This window comes from Euleptes europaea, chromosome 11, assembly GCF_029931775.1.
Source record: "Euleptes europaea isolate rEulEur1 chromosome 11, rEulEur1.hap1, whole genome shotgun sequence".
Taxonomy (NCBI): Eukaryota; Metazoa; Chordata; class Lepidosauria; order Squamata; family Sphaerodactylidae; genus Euleptes; species Euleptes europaea.
In genome coordinates this window covers 28,245,747-28,261,969 of record NC_079322.1, presented here as the reverse complement: position 1 = coordinate 28,261,969, position 16,223 = coordinate 28,245,747, and the positions used below count along the sequence as shown (strand labels likewise).

Sequence of the window (16,223 nt, the reverse complement as noted above, 5' to 3'; positions counted from 1 at the left end):
AGTCTCTTGCCATGAAAACCCCCAAAAAAGGGGTCGCCATAAGTCGGCTGTGACTTATGCACACACACAATATCCTGCTGAGGAAGCTGATATTTTTGAAACATTAAAACCACAAATTTCACATGATGATTTCTTTAGGACTCTCATATAAATATCATCTGGTCTTAAAACATTTGTTACCCTTAGCTGTAAATTGTGTGTCTTTGTTGCCTCTTTTCAATACAGCTATTCTGAAGTTCTTCCCCCCCACCACAAAAAAAATAAATAAATTCATGTATAGTTATCTCTCCACCATCTCCCACAGTGATGGCCTATAGAAAATTCGCTTCATTTCTTTGCAGTTTCTCTGCCTTCCTTCAGTAATTGTTTTACAGTCTCCAGTACAATCCTAAATAGAGTTGCATCCTTCTAATTTCATGGATTTAGAAGAGTATAAATCCATTTAGGATTGCACTGGTTTTTTTGTTTTTTGTTCTCATGGTTTGTGTAAAGAAATATTTGTTGTCTTTGTTTATGCCCTTAACACTTTGCTTCTCAAATTCCTTCATTGCTTCCTTTATCAATTTATGCTGCTTTACTGGTGTTCGTGTATGTATGTTTTAATTTCTTTTACTGGAGCAAGATCTTCACTCTTCAAAGAAAGTTCCTTTGCCATTGTTATTTATTCATGCTGGTATCTTCTAGGACTTATTCATACTCATTCTAATTTGTAGGTACTTGTTTTAGCCGAGCCTCTGTACAGTGATTTTGAGCAATTTCCAATGTTCTAGGAGGGTATTGATGTTCCTGACTTTCCCATTGGGTTTCCTTTTTAACTTGTCCTCTCCCTTTTCAAAAATCCCCTCTTCCAAAAGTAAATCCAGCCCTCTTGGAAATTCTAGGCAGTTTTCTGCTTGTGTGTAAGTTGAATTCAACATGGTTGTTCCTAGGTGGTTCAGCAACATTTGTGTCTCATTGGGCGAAAACGCACGGTCGCTTTATCCTCCTTTGATCCCTGTTTCAGCCAGGATTCAGCCTGGATTGAACGCTTGCGTTTCGCCTAATGTGCGTTCGACCCTGGCTAAAACAGGGATTAAAGGAGGATAAAGCGACCATGCGTTTTCACCCCTTGCCTTTTGACGGTGTCTTTGATTTCTTACTTAACACTGGTGGGGGAGAGGAAAGGAGAGGTTTTCCCAAGGTAGCCTGTGTGACAAATATAATTCTCAACACTTCTTGCATTCGCCCCCTCCCATTTGTAACAATGAAAGCTATGCATGTGTGAATGAGACTTTAGAATGTGAATGCTAACACTTGAAGGAATTAGCTAACAATCTGCCGCTTGAAGGCCCTGTATTTGCACCCCTTTTAGCCTTCACTAACACGATGTGACCCTTTTCTCACCCACTGATATGCTTGTACTTTATCCTTCAGTTCTTTTCCCTGCTGGCAGCCTCTGTATGCCCAGTCTGAAGCTTCTAGGAAAGCCTAAAGCTGGGCGACTTCTTCAACGGCTAGCATAGGCCCCGGGGGAGAATAATGAGGTCTCTTCACACAAATGTAAGACTGCCTCATCAAGCTGTTCTTGGGATGAAGGCAATATCCCTCCGAATTTCATGAGCATTTGTATCATTTTTCTTTCAGCTTTATTTATGAATTGCATAGATGTGGGGGATTTTTCTTATTTTTACACTTTTTTTTTTTTTTAAAAGAGGGAGATGTTCAGGAAATGAATCTGGTTGTTTCCTGTTCCAATCAGTTGATGAAGGGTAGCTTAAAAGGGGTCCTTTTCCCCGAAACCAGAACTTCAAAAACAAGTTCCTGACTGAAAATGTCATATTTCTGTTTTCAGGGAATAGAACAATTGAAAAAAGAAGAGAGAAGATGGGCTAAAAAAACAAAATGGATGAACATGAAAGCAGTATTTGGCCATCCGTTCTCTATAGTTTGGCTTAGCCCATTTGCTACTCCAGACCAAGGAAAAGCAGACCCATATCAGTATGTGGTCTAAGAATTCCTGAACAGCATTTCCACTAAAACAAAAAATACATTTACAGCACTACGGTCATTTTACATGAATGTTTCAAATGAAAAGGCAAAACCTTTTTTTATATTAAAAAAGTGTATTAAATGGCTGGACACTGCAGCGAAAAGAAAAAAACAACCACCCTGTATTCTGAAATTTTTCGGTAATTCTCTCTCTCTCCGGTGGCTGAAGCTTTTTTATTTTTTAACTTGTTAACTTCAATGGCCTGTTTGGTTTTCCCCCCCATCTGCTTTCTGTATGACATAACTAATGTAAAGGGGAATCTCTTTTCTGAACTCGCCTATATTGACTGAGTAGTCTTACACCGTGGTTGACATCTGAATGACGGTCTATACCAACAGTCCCATCTTCCTGCATAAGCACGGATTTCTTGGAGGCAGATGATGCTTGCAGTGGGTCTCTTTCTTTATGATATTTCCTCCACTTGAGTTTAAGCATCATGTAATAAGAACTGAAAGATGGAAGACGGGGTCATGTTGCAAAGGGGGCAGTCGATAATGACGTTGCTTTTCATGTATGGTTAAAACCTCATCTTATTTTGAACACTCCTGGTTACAACAAAAGAATTTTATCACCCGTGCATTGTTTGGTACCATAGCTTTTCCTGGTTAGCAGGAAATGTTGTCTTCCTGAGTTAAATGATGGAGAATTTTGGGTATATGGATTTTAATGCCTTACTGTTGGGGGTGGAGGAAGAAATCTTGAGTTAAACATGTAGGATAACCAGATGATGTCCATTGGTTTGAACAGAACAAAAAAGAGCAAGGCTAATGAACAGTGCATGTGTAGAAGTGACATGCAGGCCCAGATTTAAAACCCAAGCACAGAAAGTTTTGGTAGATGTGTCAGCATTGTCTTTGCCCCCCCTCCCGATCCTTAGCATTACCAGTCTTTTTATAGCTCTGTAAATGTTTATTCTCCTTTATATTTATATATATTATATATTTTACATTGGGGGAAATGTCAAGTGTTAAAGGTTCATGCATGCCTTCTGTCATGACTGTGTGGATGGCAAACTTTGTAGGTAGTATGAATCAGAAAGTTGGAAGTGTAGAGAGAGCATTCCTTTGAAAACAAAAAACGGGTAAAATTGATAACACCCAAACTGACTGAGTCTGTAATGCTTTTGTATCTGGGCAGGGGTTTTGCTACGTATTTTAGATCACAAGTGTATGCGTGTGGGTTTAGGGGGTGGGGATTAGTATTACCTAAGGAGTGGGAACGATCAGAGTGATTTGCTGGAAAAGCCCCGAAAACGTAGAACTGCAGATAAGCTACGCTCCTAAATTTATTATTTCAGCTGAATCAAAGCCATGGGATGGGAGGGAAGCCAAAGGAGGAGACCAGTGGATCTGTCATGTTTTGAAAGTAATGTGAATGCTGCATCTTTTCAATTCTGTCAATGCTTCCATATGGGGGGGGAAATAAATGCAATAAACTTTTTCTGAACACTATTTCTTTGTCTTTTTTTTTTGTGGACCCACGGGCCAGCGGCTCCAAGGGAAGGAGAGATACTTTAAGTAAACACACATACACATGCTCTTTGGGTGTAAATGGCCACAGTTTTTTATTGATCACAACAGAATGGAGCATTGGCGGAAAAACATGGGGGCGGATCCAAGATATCAAGTCACCACCCTGTAACTTGATACACGTATCGAAAGCATCGATAAACAGCCCAACCACCAGTGGGCACCACACCGGAGCAGCACTTATGAGGCCCCACCAGGACGGACATCTCTGTGTGGAGCAAGTGCCACTTGGGATTGGAGTACCCACTGCAGGCCCCTTACCTGGGCATCGTTGCTGTACTCCATCCCAAGACCCCTTATGGGGGTCCCCATAAACGGGAAGGAAAAGCCCCTTTTCCCTTCTTGGATCAGACCCCATGGAAAAAACCGCCAGAACAAACTGTGACGAAGAAAAACAACATAACAAAACACAGGGAGGGTGGGCGGGTGACCTCGCTGTCCCGTCGCAAGAGGACGGCAGCTGGGCTGCGCCGGCTTAAAAAGGCGCGGGGGGTGACGTCAGGACCCCCCCCCCGCATTGGAAAAAAGGGGGGGGAGAAACCGTGAGGCCAGCTTGGCCTCGCGAGCGGCAGCAGCCCCACCCAGCGAGATCAACTCCCCTCCCCTTGTCTCCAGCCCGGTAAGTCCACAAGGGTGGGACCTGTTTATTCAGGTCCCCCTTTTTTTAAAGCAACTTCTCTAAATTTCATTTGCAGGTAACGAAAGGACAAAGTCTGAATAATTAGAACTTGGGTTTAAAATAATGGAGCCAACGTTTATAATCAATAATGTGCTATTGGCTACTTCACTCACTTTTAAATTAGGTGTTGACTGTCTAGCGAGCAAGCAGCTATTTCTGCAATTGACGCTATCCGGCATCTATGATTGCATATTAAAGCAGCTCTCCTGTAGAAATGGACGTGAGGGATTAGCTGCCTCCCGGTGTGCTTAATAAATAGTATAAATTTCTTTGGGGGAAAATATAGTTTTAGAAATCATGTACTTTTTAGCAGTTGGGTGAGAAGAAATGACTCTCTTTCAGGCATCATCTTACAGATGATACGGAAATAATTTTTTGCTGAGTTCATTGAAAATTACACCTAGGTAGCAGTACACAGGGTTTCAGCTTAGCTAGTTTTGTTCCGTGTCCGTGTTTTATTTTTGGTAAGAATGCATTTTTGTTGTTTGGAAGACATGATAAATGTTTTGAAGTAGTCTTTCAAGTCCTTTACTTTCACCCATGGAACAAGTTGTCATCACAGAACTTTTATTAGGCATTTGTTACAGACACCCATAGAACAAGTCAGTTTGCCAGACATTCCTTAGATAATGACCATGGCCTTGAACTTTAGCATGATGTCATCATCGTGTTTGATACAATACTGACTTACAACTGCTGTGTCCATATTGTACTGTTTCTAGTTTCCACCCATTTCCTGGTTTCCGTGCATTATGTAAAAAGGAATGCTCTAGCATTTCAGGAAATTACCAGATGAAAGAAGAAAAGTTTCAGGGATTTCCCCTGGCCCCCTCCTTTTTGGTAAATCATGTATATTCCACAGAGAGAATCTGAATTGTTGGTCTATGCCCAACAATGCAGTCCTAAACATAGGCCTACTCGAAACTAAGTATGCATAGAGTTTCAGCATTGGAGATGCATTCCAGCAGGCACTTGGGTATGGTTGATAGGACACCATGGTAAAATATTCAGTATAATATTAAATAGCCTTCTGTGGTTTTTAATCAGAAGTATCCACAAACCACAAATGCTGTGGTTAAAACAAGAGTCCAGGGGTACTTTAATAACTAACTTGTGAGTTGTGATATAACCCAGAGCCTGTGTTGTTCAATGCATGAACTGTTAACACAGCCAATTGTGTACATATGTATGTGTGTGTATATACAGTTTCATCCCATATTTACTATTTTGCAACTGGATCTATATTTTACTCTGTTCAGATCTGCATTATTTTGTATGTAAATTTAATCCACATAATATATATTGTACATTAATGTATTCATTGGGCTTATCTATGAATCTATCATTTGCTTACATTTTTTCCAAAGTAATATTTAACCAAATGTTTAATTTTCCTTTGAAGTTCTTTGGAAGTCTATTTTGAAAATGATTTTGTATCCTTGTTTTGGTCAGATTTTTGAGATGGATAAACTGGAACAAATAATAGTAGAAAGGAGAAGTACTTAAATTTGAGATGGTGTGTTTGGATGCAGGACTTCAAGGTTTCACGTTGTGGTGCACGCTCAGGTGCTGATCTTGCACACCTGGAGAACAAAAAATGCGACTTGACATATTGCAGGAAGTAACTTACAGGGCATACTCGTAAAATACCGCCCATTGATCTGTATTGGAAAATGTAAAGCAAAAGTGACCCTTAGAAATCTCCCAGGATATAGGAGGAGTGATTAGAAAAGGTTGGAGCATTCACCAGAGTTTGATATAGTTCCATACGCAAAACAAAACTCAGAAAATGTCAGCTTACTATGAATAAGTCACAAAAAGTAATGTGGTCTGATTCTTTGTCGAGCAAGGCTGGTGAATGTCTTTCAGTACAACATTACTCCAGCTAACAAAACTCCAGTTTACGTCTTGCATCTCATAGTGGCTTGTCTTGGTACATTTTGGAAGCTGTTTGGAGTAGGCTCCATAACTCTTACTGTTTATATAAACAGCTAGTTAGAATTGCAAGAGATTGAGCCGATAAACCTCGCTTTTTCCTTCAGTTATTGAATCAATATAACACTACCAGTGTTCACAGTTGCGTCTGCCTTTCTCATGGGTCCTTCCTACAGTGGGATCTTTAATCACAACTGTTGTATTGGTCTTCCACTGTCAAATGGAAGTAGAATTATCCTGTAGTTACACACACTTAATATTCTCATTGCAAGCCTTCAGTAACTTATATTCTGGCCTGGATAGCCCCAGGCTAGCCTGATCTTGTCCAATCTCAGAAGCTAAGCAGGGTCTACCCTGGTTAGAATTTGGATGGGCGACCTCCAAGGACTACCAGGGGCGTGATGTAAAAAGCTGTTGCAAAAAAGGCAAATTCTATGCTGGCCATAATTAGACGAGGAATAGAAAATAAAACTGCTGATATCATACTGCCCTTGTACAAATCTATGGTGAGACCACACTTGGAATACTGTGTACAGTTCTGGTCACCACACCTAAAAAACAATATTACAGAGCTTGAGAAGGTGCAGAAAAGAGCAACCAAAATGATTAGGGAACTAGAGCTAGTCCTATGGGGAGCGGTTAGGACGCTTAGGGCTGTTTAGCTTGGAAAGAAGGCAGCTAAGGGGAGACATGATAGAGGTCTATAAAATTATGCATGGTTTGGAGAGAGTGGACAGGGAGACGTTTTTCTCCCATAAAACTAGAACACGGGGTCATCTGCTAAAGCTGGAGGGCGAGAGATTCAAAACAGATAAAAGGAAGTATTTTTTCACACAACACATAGTTAAATTGTGGAACTCCCTGCCCCAGGATGTGATGGCTGCCAGCTTGGAGGGCTTTAAGAGGGGAGTGGACATATTCATGGAGGAGAGGGGTATTCATGGCTATTAGTTAGAATGGATACTAGTCATGCTGCATACCTATTCTCTCTAGTATCAGAGAGGCATGCCTATTATTTTGGGTGCGGTGGAACACAGGCAGGATGGTGCTGCTGCACTCGTCTTGTTTGTGGCTTCCTAGAGGCACCTGGTTGGCCCCTATGTGAACAGATTGCTGGACTTGATGGGCCTTGATCTGATCCAGCAGGGCCTTTCTTATGTTCTTATGTGATGCAGTGGCAGGCACTGGGAAACCACCTCCGAACATCTCTTGCCTTAACCCTACAGAGTCGCCATAAGTCAGCACACACACAAGCCTACAGTAACCATCTCCATGGAAAAACCAAAAGTGGGTGCATATTATGGAAATCCTCTTAGATTATATCCAGGAGAGGAATCCTGCCCCCCTCTGTCACTGATTACTACTGGAGTAATTTCCATCCATGCATTTTGCAAATAAGTGGATCCTGTTTCTCCAAATCAATTTGAGGCAGCTCTGGCCAGTGCTGCTCAAAGAGGTTTTCTTTTAATTGATCTGCTGGTTGCACTTTTGCACGCTAATGGAACCGAACCTTCGAAGCAAAAAATCCCTCAATAATTGAAGATCGCGCATCTCTCCCCTACATCGTTAAAGTAATAAGCCCTTTATTCGTTTCCTGGTCTTTGAAACTCACCAGTTCTCTATGATTTTTAATTGCTCTGTCAGTTGTGCTGTTTCACAGTTGTACAACAAAAGAACCGAAAATAATTTTCCTAATCGCTCCTCCCTTTTATCCATTAGTTTAATGGGCCCTTTAATGACACATTTCTTCTTTGCAATCCTACCCTGTTTAGGAATAATCAGGGAGAGGACCAGTAAAAGGCAGGGTGTTACCAAGTACAGCACTAAATCTGACCACTCCCCCATCAGGGCATCGATAGCAGTTCGCCAGTCCATACTGGGCAGGCTGATGCTGAGAATAACTGCAAGGCATGTACAGAAAAAAAATATTTGCCAGCAGCAATGCTTGTATTGTCCATAATAATCACACAAATGTATGGTGGCAGTTTTGGGTAAAACTGCTAGTGTGGCAGCTGCCTTACGAAGTACTTTGCGTCTGTGGTTCAGTTCAGCATAACACAGTTTGGCGGTTTGTGTATAAGCAACATGTTTGTATGCTTCCTCCTCCCCTGTCACCTTCACATTCTACGCTGCTAACAAACTATGGTTTACTTACAAGCCAGAACTGGAAACCAGGACCAAAATACTGTTTCCAATCCTGGATTGCAAGGTAATTGCAGTTTTATTAAACAAAACAAAACAAAACCCTACATAATTCTTTTTATTAGGATCATGTAATAAGTTAATTCTATTAAATTCTAACGTGCCCCTAACATCAAACCACAACCTGGAAATTCTTGTGTTTCTTTCACCTCCAGCTCGCCTTTGGACCGAGAGATATAATCTTGGTAGTTTCCTGCTTGCTTCCACTTGGAGTTAAGTTTATTAAAATCTGCATGGTTGATATTAAGTTTCATGTGCCAAGAACTCAGCACAGGGGCAGAAAGAGCCTGTGGCATATTCCACCAGCCCCTCTTTAAAAAAAGTATTTTAAATAACATGTATTTGTGATAGCTTTCATTTCATAGTGATTAATATTTGAGTTATTGTGATTTGAGGCTAGCGCCGGACTATGGAGACCCTGGCTCAAATCTCTGCTGTTTCACAAAGAGTGGCTTTTGGGCTTCTCAGCCTCATGTACTTCACTGTCTTGTTATAAACATAACATGAGAAGGGGAGAACCATGTATGGGCCCCTTCTCATTTTATGCTTATGACAAAATTCCCATCCGCCTTTAGTAATCTTACAAGTAATGGCTAGAAGTTTAGCATTTTCTAAAAAGCTTCCATTAAAAGAATGTGTATAAATCTGTGAAGGCCTGTCCCATTCAATCCAAGCCTTTTTACTGATATTCAAATATTGGCATTTTACAGAAGGTGTCATCGTTCAGAAGATAAAAGGTGTGTCTAGACTAGAGACCTAGCTGTTTCTCATTTCATATTTGTGTCTTGCTTGTCCCTCTTGTGATTGTGTGTATATGTTTGTTTCCTGTGCCCGTGTGCTTTTCCTTATACAGCTACAAGCTTAAAAAACAACAACAGCAACCTGGAATTTGCCCCACACGTTCACCCACCTGCCTATAAGTGTAGGGTTGCCAGCCGCCAGGTACTAGCTGGAGATCTGCTATTACAGTTGATCTGCAGCCGATAGAGATCAGTTCACCTGGAGAAAATGGCCCCCTTTGGCAATTGGACTCTATGGCATTGAAGTCCCTCCCCAAACCCTGCCCTCCTCAGACTCCGCCCAAAAAACCTCCCTCTGGTGGTGAAGAGAGACCTGGCAACCCTACTTATAAGCAAGATGCTGTGAAAAGTGCTTGGTTTGGAGGGGCTTGGGCAGAACCCTTTGAGTTGAGATTTGGCTTCTGGGATCATGAAATACAAAGTCGGCAAAACGCATCAGCAGAAGCAAGTAAAAATGGTGCAAATTCATTGTTTGTTTGTTTTTAAGCTCCAGTAATGGAGGAAGGGAGGGAGACTAAACCTTTGTCAAGACAGATCATGGGAAAGTTTTTTTTTTTTTTTAAAACATCCTTTTATTAAGGTAGAAGTTTGGGCTGCAAAGTTTAATTGATTAAACAGATTAATTGGTTTTAACAGGTGGCCCAGTCAACTGGGCAGTAGATTTTCTTCTCCCCAAATTGTTAATTTTTTTAAAATGAAAATTCTTCCAAAATCAGTGGGTTTCAGTTACCATCTTGAAGACATGCCTCCTACTTTTACAGAGCAGGCAGTAGCTCTTCAGAGGTGGTGCCTGTTGTAACTCGGGTGTTCATCATTAAAAGCCAAGAGAGTTATTTTATTTTTGGTACAGAACTCTTTATCAGTGTACCAATTTAAGCAGCTCAATTAAAAGTCATATGAGGAATTGCCTAAGATTTCTTGAGTTGAGTGACAGCCCTAGAACAAACTCTTCTGTCAGAGAACCTGGACGCAGAGCGCTGAAAAGGCCCGGCAGGTCATGCGATGCAGAATCAAGTTTGCTGCCTTTTTATGTAGCAGTCACTAGCAGATCATACCAATATGAATCTAGGTATAGACCTAAAATGTTCATAGGCATCTGTAAGAAACCTTGAGCTGGGATGATACTGGGCAACCCTCTGTTGTGTACTATTTGTGTCTCTTCCCTTGAGAGGTTTTACCTGAGCAGTATTTTCCTGACCAAGCCAGTGTTCTGTCTTTTCATTTATGGCTCAAGGCTGTTCTTTTTTTTATGTGGGAAGCTTCACATTCCTGACTGACAATACCTTAGGATGATATGGCACACAGATGTCCCAAATTCTGTGGTGTTTGGTATAACAAATCAACCTGTTTTGTCTCCCGCAGGGCATTGAGCGGCTGAAAAAACAGGAGCCCACTTGGGAAAGAGTCGTCGGCTGGGAAGGGATGAAACTGGCTTTCGGGGGTGAATTTTCGCTGCGGTGGTGCAGTCCTTGCGCAGACCTGGGTTGTGAGAAGGCTCCACCATCAGGGACAGCAACGGTTGCGCCATCCGAGAGGGCAGCTCAGGAAGCTTTTGAGCAGCTTTCTGATCAAGAGTTTGTTGTGCAAGTGTGTTAAAGGCATAGTGCTAAGTGCCCTTAACAATGTCTGTGTACTTTTGAAATCTGTGCACTTGAGACTTAGCTTTAAGGGACCATGATGCATGAAGCCACTGAGGCTACGGCGTTCCCCATAGCCAAGGACCATACTAAAGTAAAGCAGTGCAACCAAATTCCCATGATGCCCATCTGCTGATGATGACAACAGTTTAACTGAGCTATTGTAACCATCCTATGAAACATAAACCGTTTGTAAAATTAACAATTCCTGTCTAAAAGTATGCAATAACTAGGTTGTTTCCCAGGAGAACTGTTGAGCTTAGCCCATCTCTGAAAGGTCCATTTGGGGTTTTGTTTGGACCTCATGGCATGCGGAGATTGGCCAAGAAACTCAAGACAAGTGCAAAACTTCCCCTTCAGTCATGTGATTCTGAGAAACCAGGGAAATTTTTATTCCTGCTGCATTTATTGAGAAGGTTTCTGTTCATCTGAACAGTCCCCTGGGAAGTATTAATGTGCTAGAAATAGTTGGTTTTCTTACCAATAACAGACCGGGTTTAATCAGAAGAACAACAAAGTGGCACAATGGCCACTTTTTAGCCAAACCAGCATTTTGAATATTGGTGATTGTTTATTATAGATAGGGTAGCAATTGTGCTATATTCTATCATGTTCTGGCAATGGCAGGTAAAAGCTGGATTTGGGAGGTTGATCTTTGAAAGGTTGATCAATAATTTCAGTGTCTTACAAACGTTGCTGATCAATAATTTCCATGTCTTGCAGGTTTGCAGCCTGCTTGGTGCAGTCATTAGAATTCTGATGGTGCTGCTATAATCAGTGGCAATATAGCCTTAGAATAAGCTTGAAAGTTGCAGTGCAGCTTTTTTGAAAAACGGTTATCTAATGGGATACATGTTTATCACTGTGGCTTGGCTGATGAACACTTAGATGGCACAGCCATGACCAGCCGCTCCTGCGTATCTCCAAAGGGGACCAATGAATCTCAGTGTCAAGGACACCACACATTCCCAAGAAATCCTTGGAAAATGCGGATATCTGTCTGGAAACAAATGTTTTCAGATTAGCGGAGTGGATTTTTCAACTTCTTCCTTAACGTTGGCGTTCTTCTATACTCTGTCAAAGGAGATGTATTTGTGCCTTAAGCTGCGTATCAGATGGGTGAACATCAGTAGGCCTATTTAGCACTTCAACTGCCTCATGCGCAAGACAGGCCAGGATTCAGATGCCTGCGTGACTCTTCTAGGAAGCCTTGAGTTTGGTTTTCACAAACGTCAGCCTTTCTTCTCTCTCCCCCTTTTTACTTGACTAACTCGAGAGTGTGTCAAAAATAGCTTGGGTTATACATCATGGAGGAAAAGGGTTATGTTACTGTTATTCAGGCGGTGGCGGGGGGGGGATCTCATAAAAATCCCACTGGGTGCTCCTGAAATAGCCCTTTCAATGTTAGCCTATATATTGCCTAAAAATTTAAACTTCTACAATTTTGAAATTTAGTTTATTTAGAATATGGAACCGTAGCCTCTTGAAAGGCTGAAGGCTACTTCTGTGTTTCATGGAAGAAGCTAAAAAGCTACCAATTACTGAAGGTTCTCAGTTTGAGGACAAAGAGACTTTTGTACGCATTGCATATATTCTTAGAAGGGAGAAATACCACTAGCCTGAAATCAAATGAGGCAGGAATCCAGTGTGCTTACCTTTTTCAACTCCCTAATAAAGTGGGAAGGAACCGCAGCCACTTCTGTCCTTTCCCTTCCCGACCCACCTCCGTGCTAATATCAAGGATTATTTTCTGTCCTATTGCAGTTTGGAGAAGTGGACAGACCAAAGAACTGGGGGAGGAATGGGCTTCTTATCCTGTATCCTGGGGATCTTCAAGGTAGCATTCATGGGTTTCCCCAACAGGCCAAGTAGCACCTCTCCGGACTGTTTCGGGTCCAGAGAATGGCGTGAGGGGAACCCTGGAGTCCTTCATGCATGCCACACTCACAATCTGAATTGGGCACTGTGTTTGTGGGGAAGGGAACCCGCAACTACATCTGGATGGGGACCCTTGACCTGACCGCTGTAAGACTCAAGCATCCCTGAAGTAAATACTTTTTTGGATCTAAAGCAGGATTATAATGCCACAAGGGATAAAAAGAGGCGATGCAGCTAGGAAATTGAAAAAAAAAATTCTGTTTCTTTTAAGGGGGCTATAAATGGAAATAAATAAAAATATGACTATAAAAAGGTAACTCTCCAAATATAGAAAACAGTGCTTAATTCAAAATACTGGGAGGAAGGTAAAAGCCCAGTGTAAAGGCCTCTGAAAATTATGACTGACCCTGCTTAATTAATGTTACTCCAACATTTAGTTATCGTACACTTCTTGAACCAAAGAGAGTTGATAGATTGAGCCCAAGTATTGTTAGCAATAGCTCTGTTTTATGGCAAAGTTTTAAAAAAAACCCTTGTGCTCACTTTTATAACAGTAGCATTTGTGTAAAATAAGCCATTTGTCAAAAATGTTCACAATGTATTAATGCTTGTGCATATTTGATGGCTCTCATATGAAATGGATGTGGAATACCCATACTAGTGATTGTGGTAATCCTAGCTGAGGGGAAAATCACATTCATTTCAGTAATCTGTCCTCCACTGGTGCCGATCAGACTTTGAATTTTTCTCGCTGAATCTGTCGAGCAGACCAAGCGGTTCAGAGTGATGTGATTTACTGCTTCTCGTAATGTGTTCAGAAATAGCGACGTAAATGCTAATTACCCTCTTTTTTAACTTTATTATTCATGTGGGAAACACGTTACCTCAAAATGGCCTTTTGAAATTGACTCCTTGTGGTATATGCTTCCAGTCGAAAAGATTACAGCAGTTGTTATATGTTAAATAAGGAGAACGAAGCATTTTATGTACTCAAAGTGCTTTAGAAGTGTATAAATAATATTATATGACAATATTAGGATACATTGCCAAGGAGCAAATTGCCCTTTTAAGTCAAGAGAGAATTGTCTGACAACAAACAGATTTCTGCTATGATGTTGCCTATTTGAAGGAGTAGGGGCAAAGAAAGAGTCTGATTGTCCTGGTAGTTTTGTGCATATGTTTCTGATTGATAGAGGTGGGTCTAGGATCCTTCCCCCTACTTGTCAATCACAGTTCTGGGCTTTCTGTTGGCTCTCTTCACTGCTATTCTGCTTTCTACGCATAGTTGGGCACAAAAAGGCGGTGAAATGGAAGCAAAATAGCAAAGGGATAAACATCAGTTGAGATTCTGATGGAGCGCCATTGCAGGATGTTATCTTCCTCTGTTTAAACGAAAGTGCCTTATTTGGGTCCAGACCATTCTTCCTAAAGCTTTACCTATCGGACCGAAGAATATTTTAAAGATACCAAAACGAACCTGATATTAACCTGATGTCTGATTGTGCCGCTGCTGAGTTTTGCTGCTTTTTTGCTCTTTGTCAGATAACCTGTCAGGCTGGCGCTTAAGGTACTTCAAACCAAATAGCCTCAGTGTCTGGGATCCAGTGTTTACATTACTAGGTGTATTGCTTACTACTGTGAGTCGCCTCATTGAACCCAACAGAACAGCCTGCCTTGAAAAGCTCCATGCTTCGTTTAGAAGTATTTGCTTAAGGGCAGGACCTAGGCTGGTTGCTTGGGGGAAGGGAAGGAGATGCTCTCCTGTATGTTTGTGCTGTTATGCATCCAGCCTGTGTGTTAATGTCCTGTATTCAAATAAAACTGTGTGTCTTAAAGACGAGATGCAGCTTTTCTGGAAGCCTGGCAGGCTGAAGAGTGCCCGAACTCACAGGCTTTAATGAACAGTGGGCTGGGGCCTAGCGTATAGGAAGACACACATTCATGTGTTTTCATGAGCAATTTATTGGAGCTCTCCTATGCAATTAAAGAGTGTATGTATTTACAGATCTTGGTGTTCTATTTTTGCTCTTTGTATCTCATTTTCTGATTTCAACTGAGTAACTACTTATTAAAAGAATCAATATTTTCATCTCAGTCTTGTCTTCTCAAATGTTTCTAATGGTTGCAATGATTCTTTGTGCTGAGCATTTTGGACCATGGGCTTAATTTTGGTCCATGCCATATCTTTACCAAGCACTTGTATACCCCGTATTATATGTCCAGGGGCTTCACTGAAGATGTACTGCTCTAAAAGGCCATCTGATTCAGGCTGTGGTTCTGGTAAAGCGGGCCACCTGCCCCTTGGCATGCTGTAGATCTGCTCCTGCAATCCAAGCATGAAAGAGAGGTAACACAGGAGGACCTTTTAAATAGTGATGACTTGAGCAAACATGCCAGGTCATGTGCTTATCTGGGAGGGCAAATGTCATGTCCTAAGTCGTCCTGATGCCAGGAGAAGTTCATTGCCAACCTTCCAAAACCACAGTGTCAAACTGAAGATAAGCAACATACATTGTCTTGGATCCATTGGGATCTCACCTAGATTTCTGTGAGCGCATGGTGTGTGTGTGTGTGTGTGTGTGATTTTCACTGATTCCCCTTTCCCACAAGAGACCTCTGTGCCCCAAGCTATTCCTGGGGGGTCCCTTACTACCCCCCCCAGAGCAGCATTTCAGAATGGTTTTTTGGGGGGGCTGCCACAGGAGGGAGGAACCACTGGAAATCACCCCCCCTTTTGCATCCATGGAAATCTAAGTGGAATCCAAGCTATTTGCTGAGATATGCAAGGGAAAACATGTATTAGGGTGCAAGTCCATGTGACTCCCTATGGTATCCCTGGTAAGACATGAGGTCGTCCCCCCCCCCTTGCTGCCGCTGCTTCCCCTTGAAATTTGCTGGTTGCATTTGGGAACAGACACACAAACCATGGGAAGAATACAGATGGGTGTAATGTTTATAAATGGTAGCATGCAAGCTCTGGAAACACACACAAACACACCCCAAGAAGGTTGGAACAGAGCCAGTGGGTTGAAATTAAATCAAAGTTTTTTTGGCTACACATTAGGAAGAATTTCCTGACAAAGCGGTTCCTCAGTGGAACAGGCTTCCTCGGGAGGTGGTGGGCTCTCCTTTAGACGTTTTTAAGCAGAGGCTAGATGGCCATCTGACAGCAAAACTGATTCTGTGAGCTTAGGTAGATCATCAGAGGGAGGGCAGGAAGGGATGAGTCAGTCCTCAGCTCTCCTGGCCCTTGCTTACATGCCCAGGGTAATGCTGATCACCACTTTGGGGTCAGAAAGGAATTTTCCTCCAGGCCAGATTGGCCCAGGGATCCTGGAGGCTTTTTACCTTCCTCTGGGCATAGAACAGGGGAAGGTAGTTGTGAATTACCTCCGTTGTGCAGGGGGTTGGACTAGATGACCCTTGAGATCACTTCTAGCTCCGTGTTTCCAAAGGACTCCAAAGATTTGTGTGAAGGGGTTACTGGTGAAAACCTAGATTCCAGTGCGTACTGGGTACTAATTCTATACCAAG

At 41.9% G+C, this 16,223-nt stretch overlaps 1 protein-coding gene across 3 annotated transcripts in view; it reads left to right on the top strand.

Annotated features, from left to right (window-relative positions):
• ZDHHC3 (zinc finger DHHC-type palmitoyltransferase 3) overlaps positions 1-10,967 on the top strand; it is a 41,219-nt gene extending 30,252 nt beyond the window's left edge. For 2 of the 3 annotated variants that reach the window (XM_056857354.1, XM_056857353.1), the window contains exon 7: positions 10,537-10,967. In XM_056857354.1, coding sequence (XP_056713332.1) covers positions 10,537-10,770 — 234 coding nt within the window. In that variant the 3' untranslated portion in view covers positions 10,771-10,967. Of the gene's footprint in view, positions 1-1,831; positions 2,135-10,536 lie in introns of those variants that run through there. The other variant, XM_056857355.1, reaches the window with a different exon arrangement.
• The last annotated feature ends 5,256 nt before the right edge of the window (positions 10,968-16,223 follow it).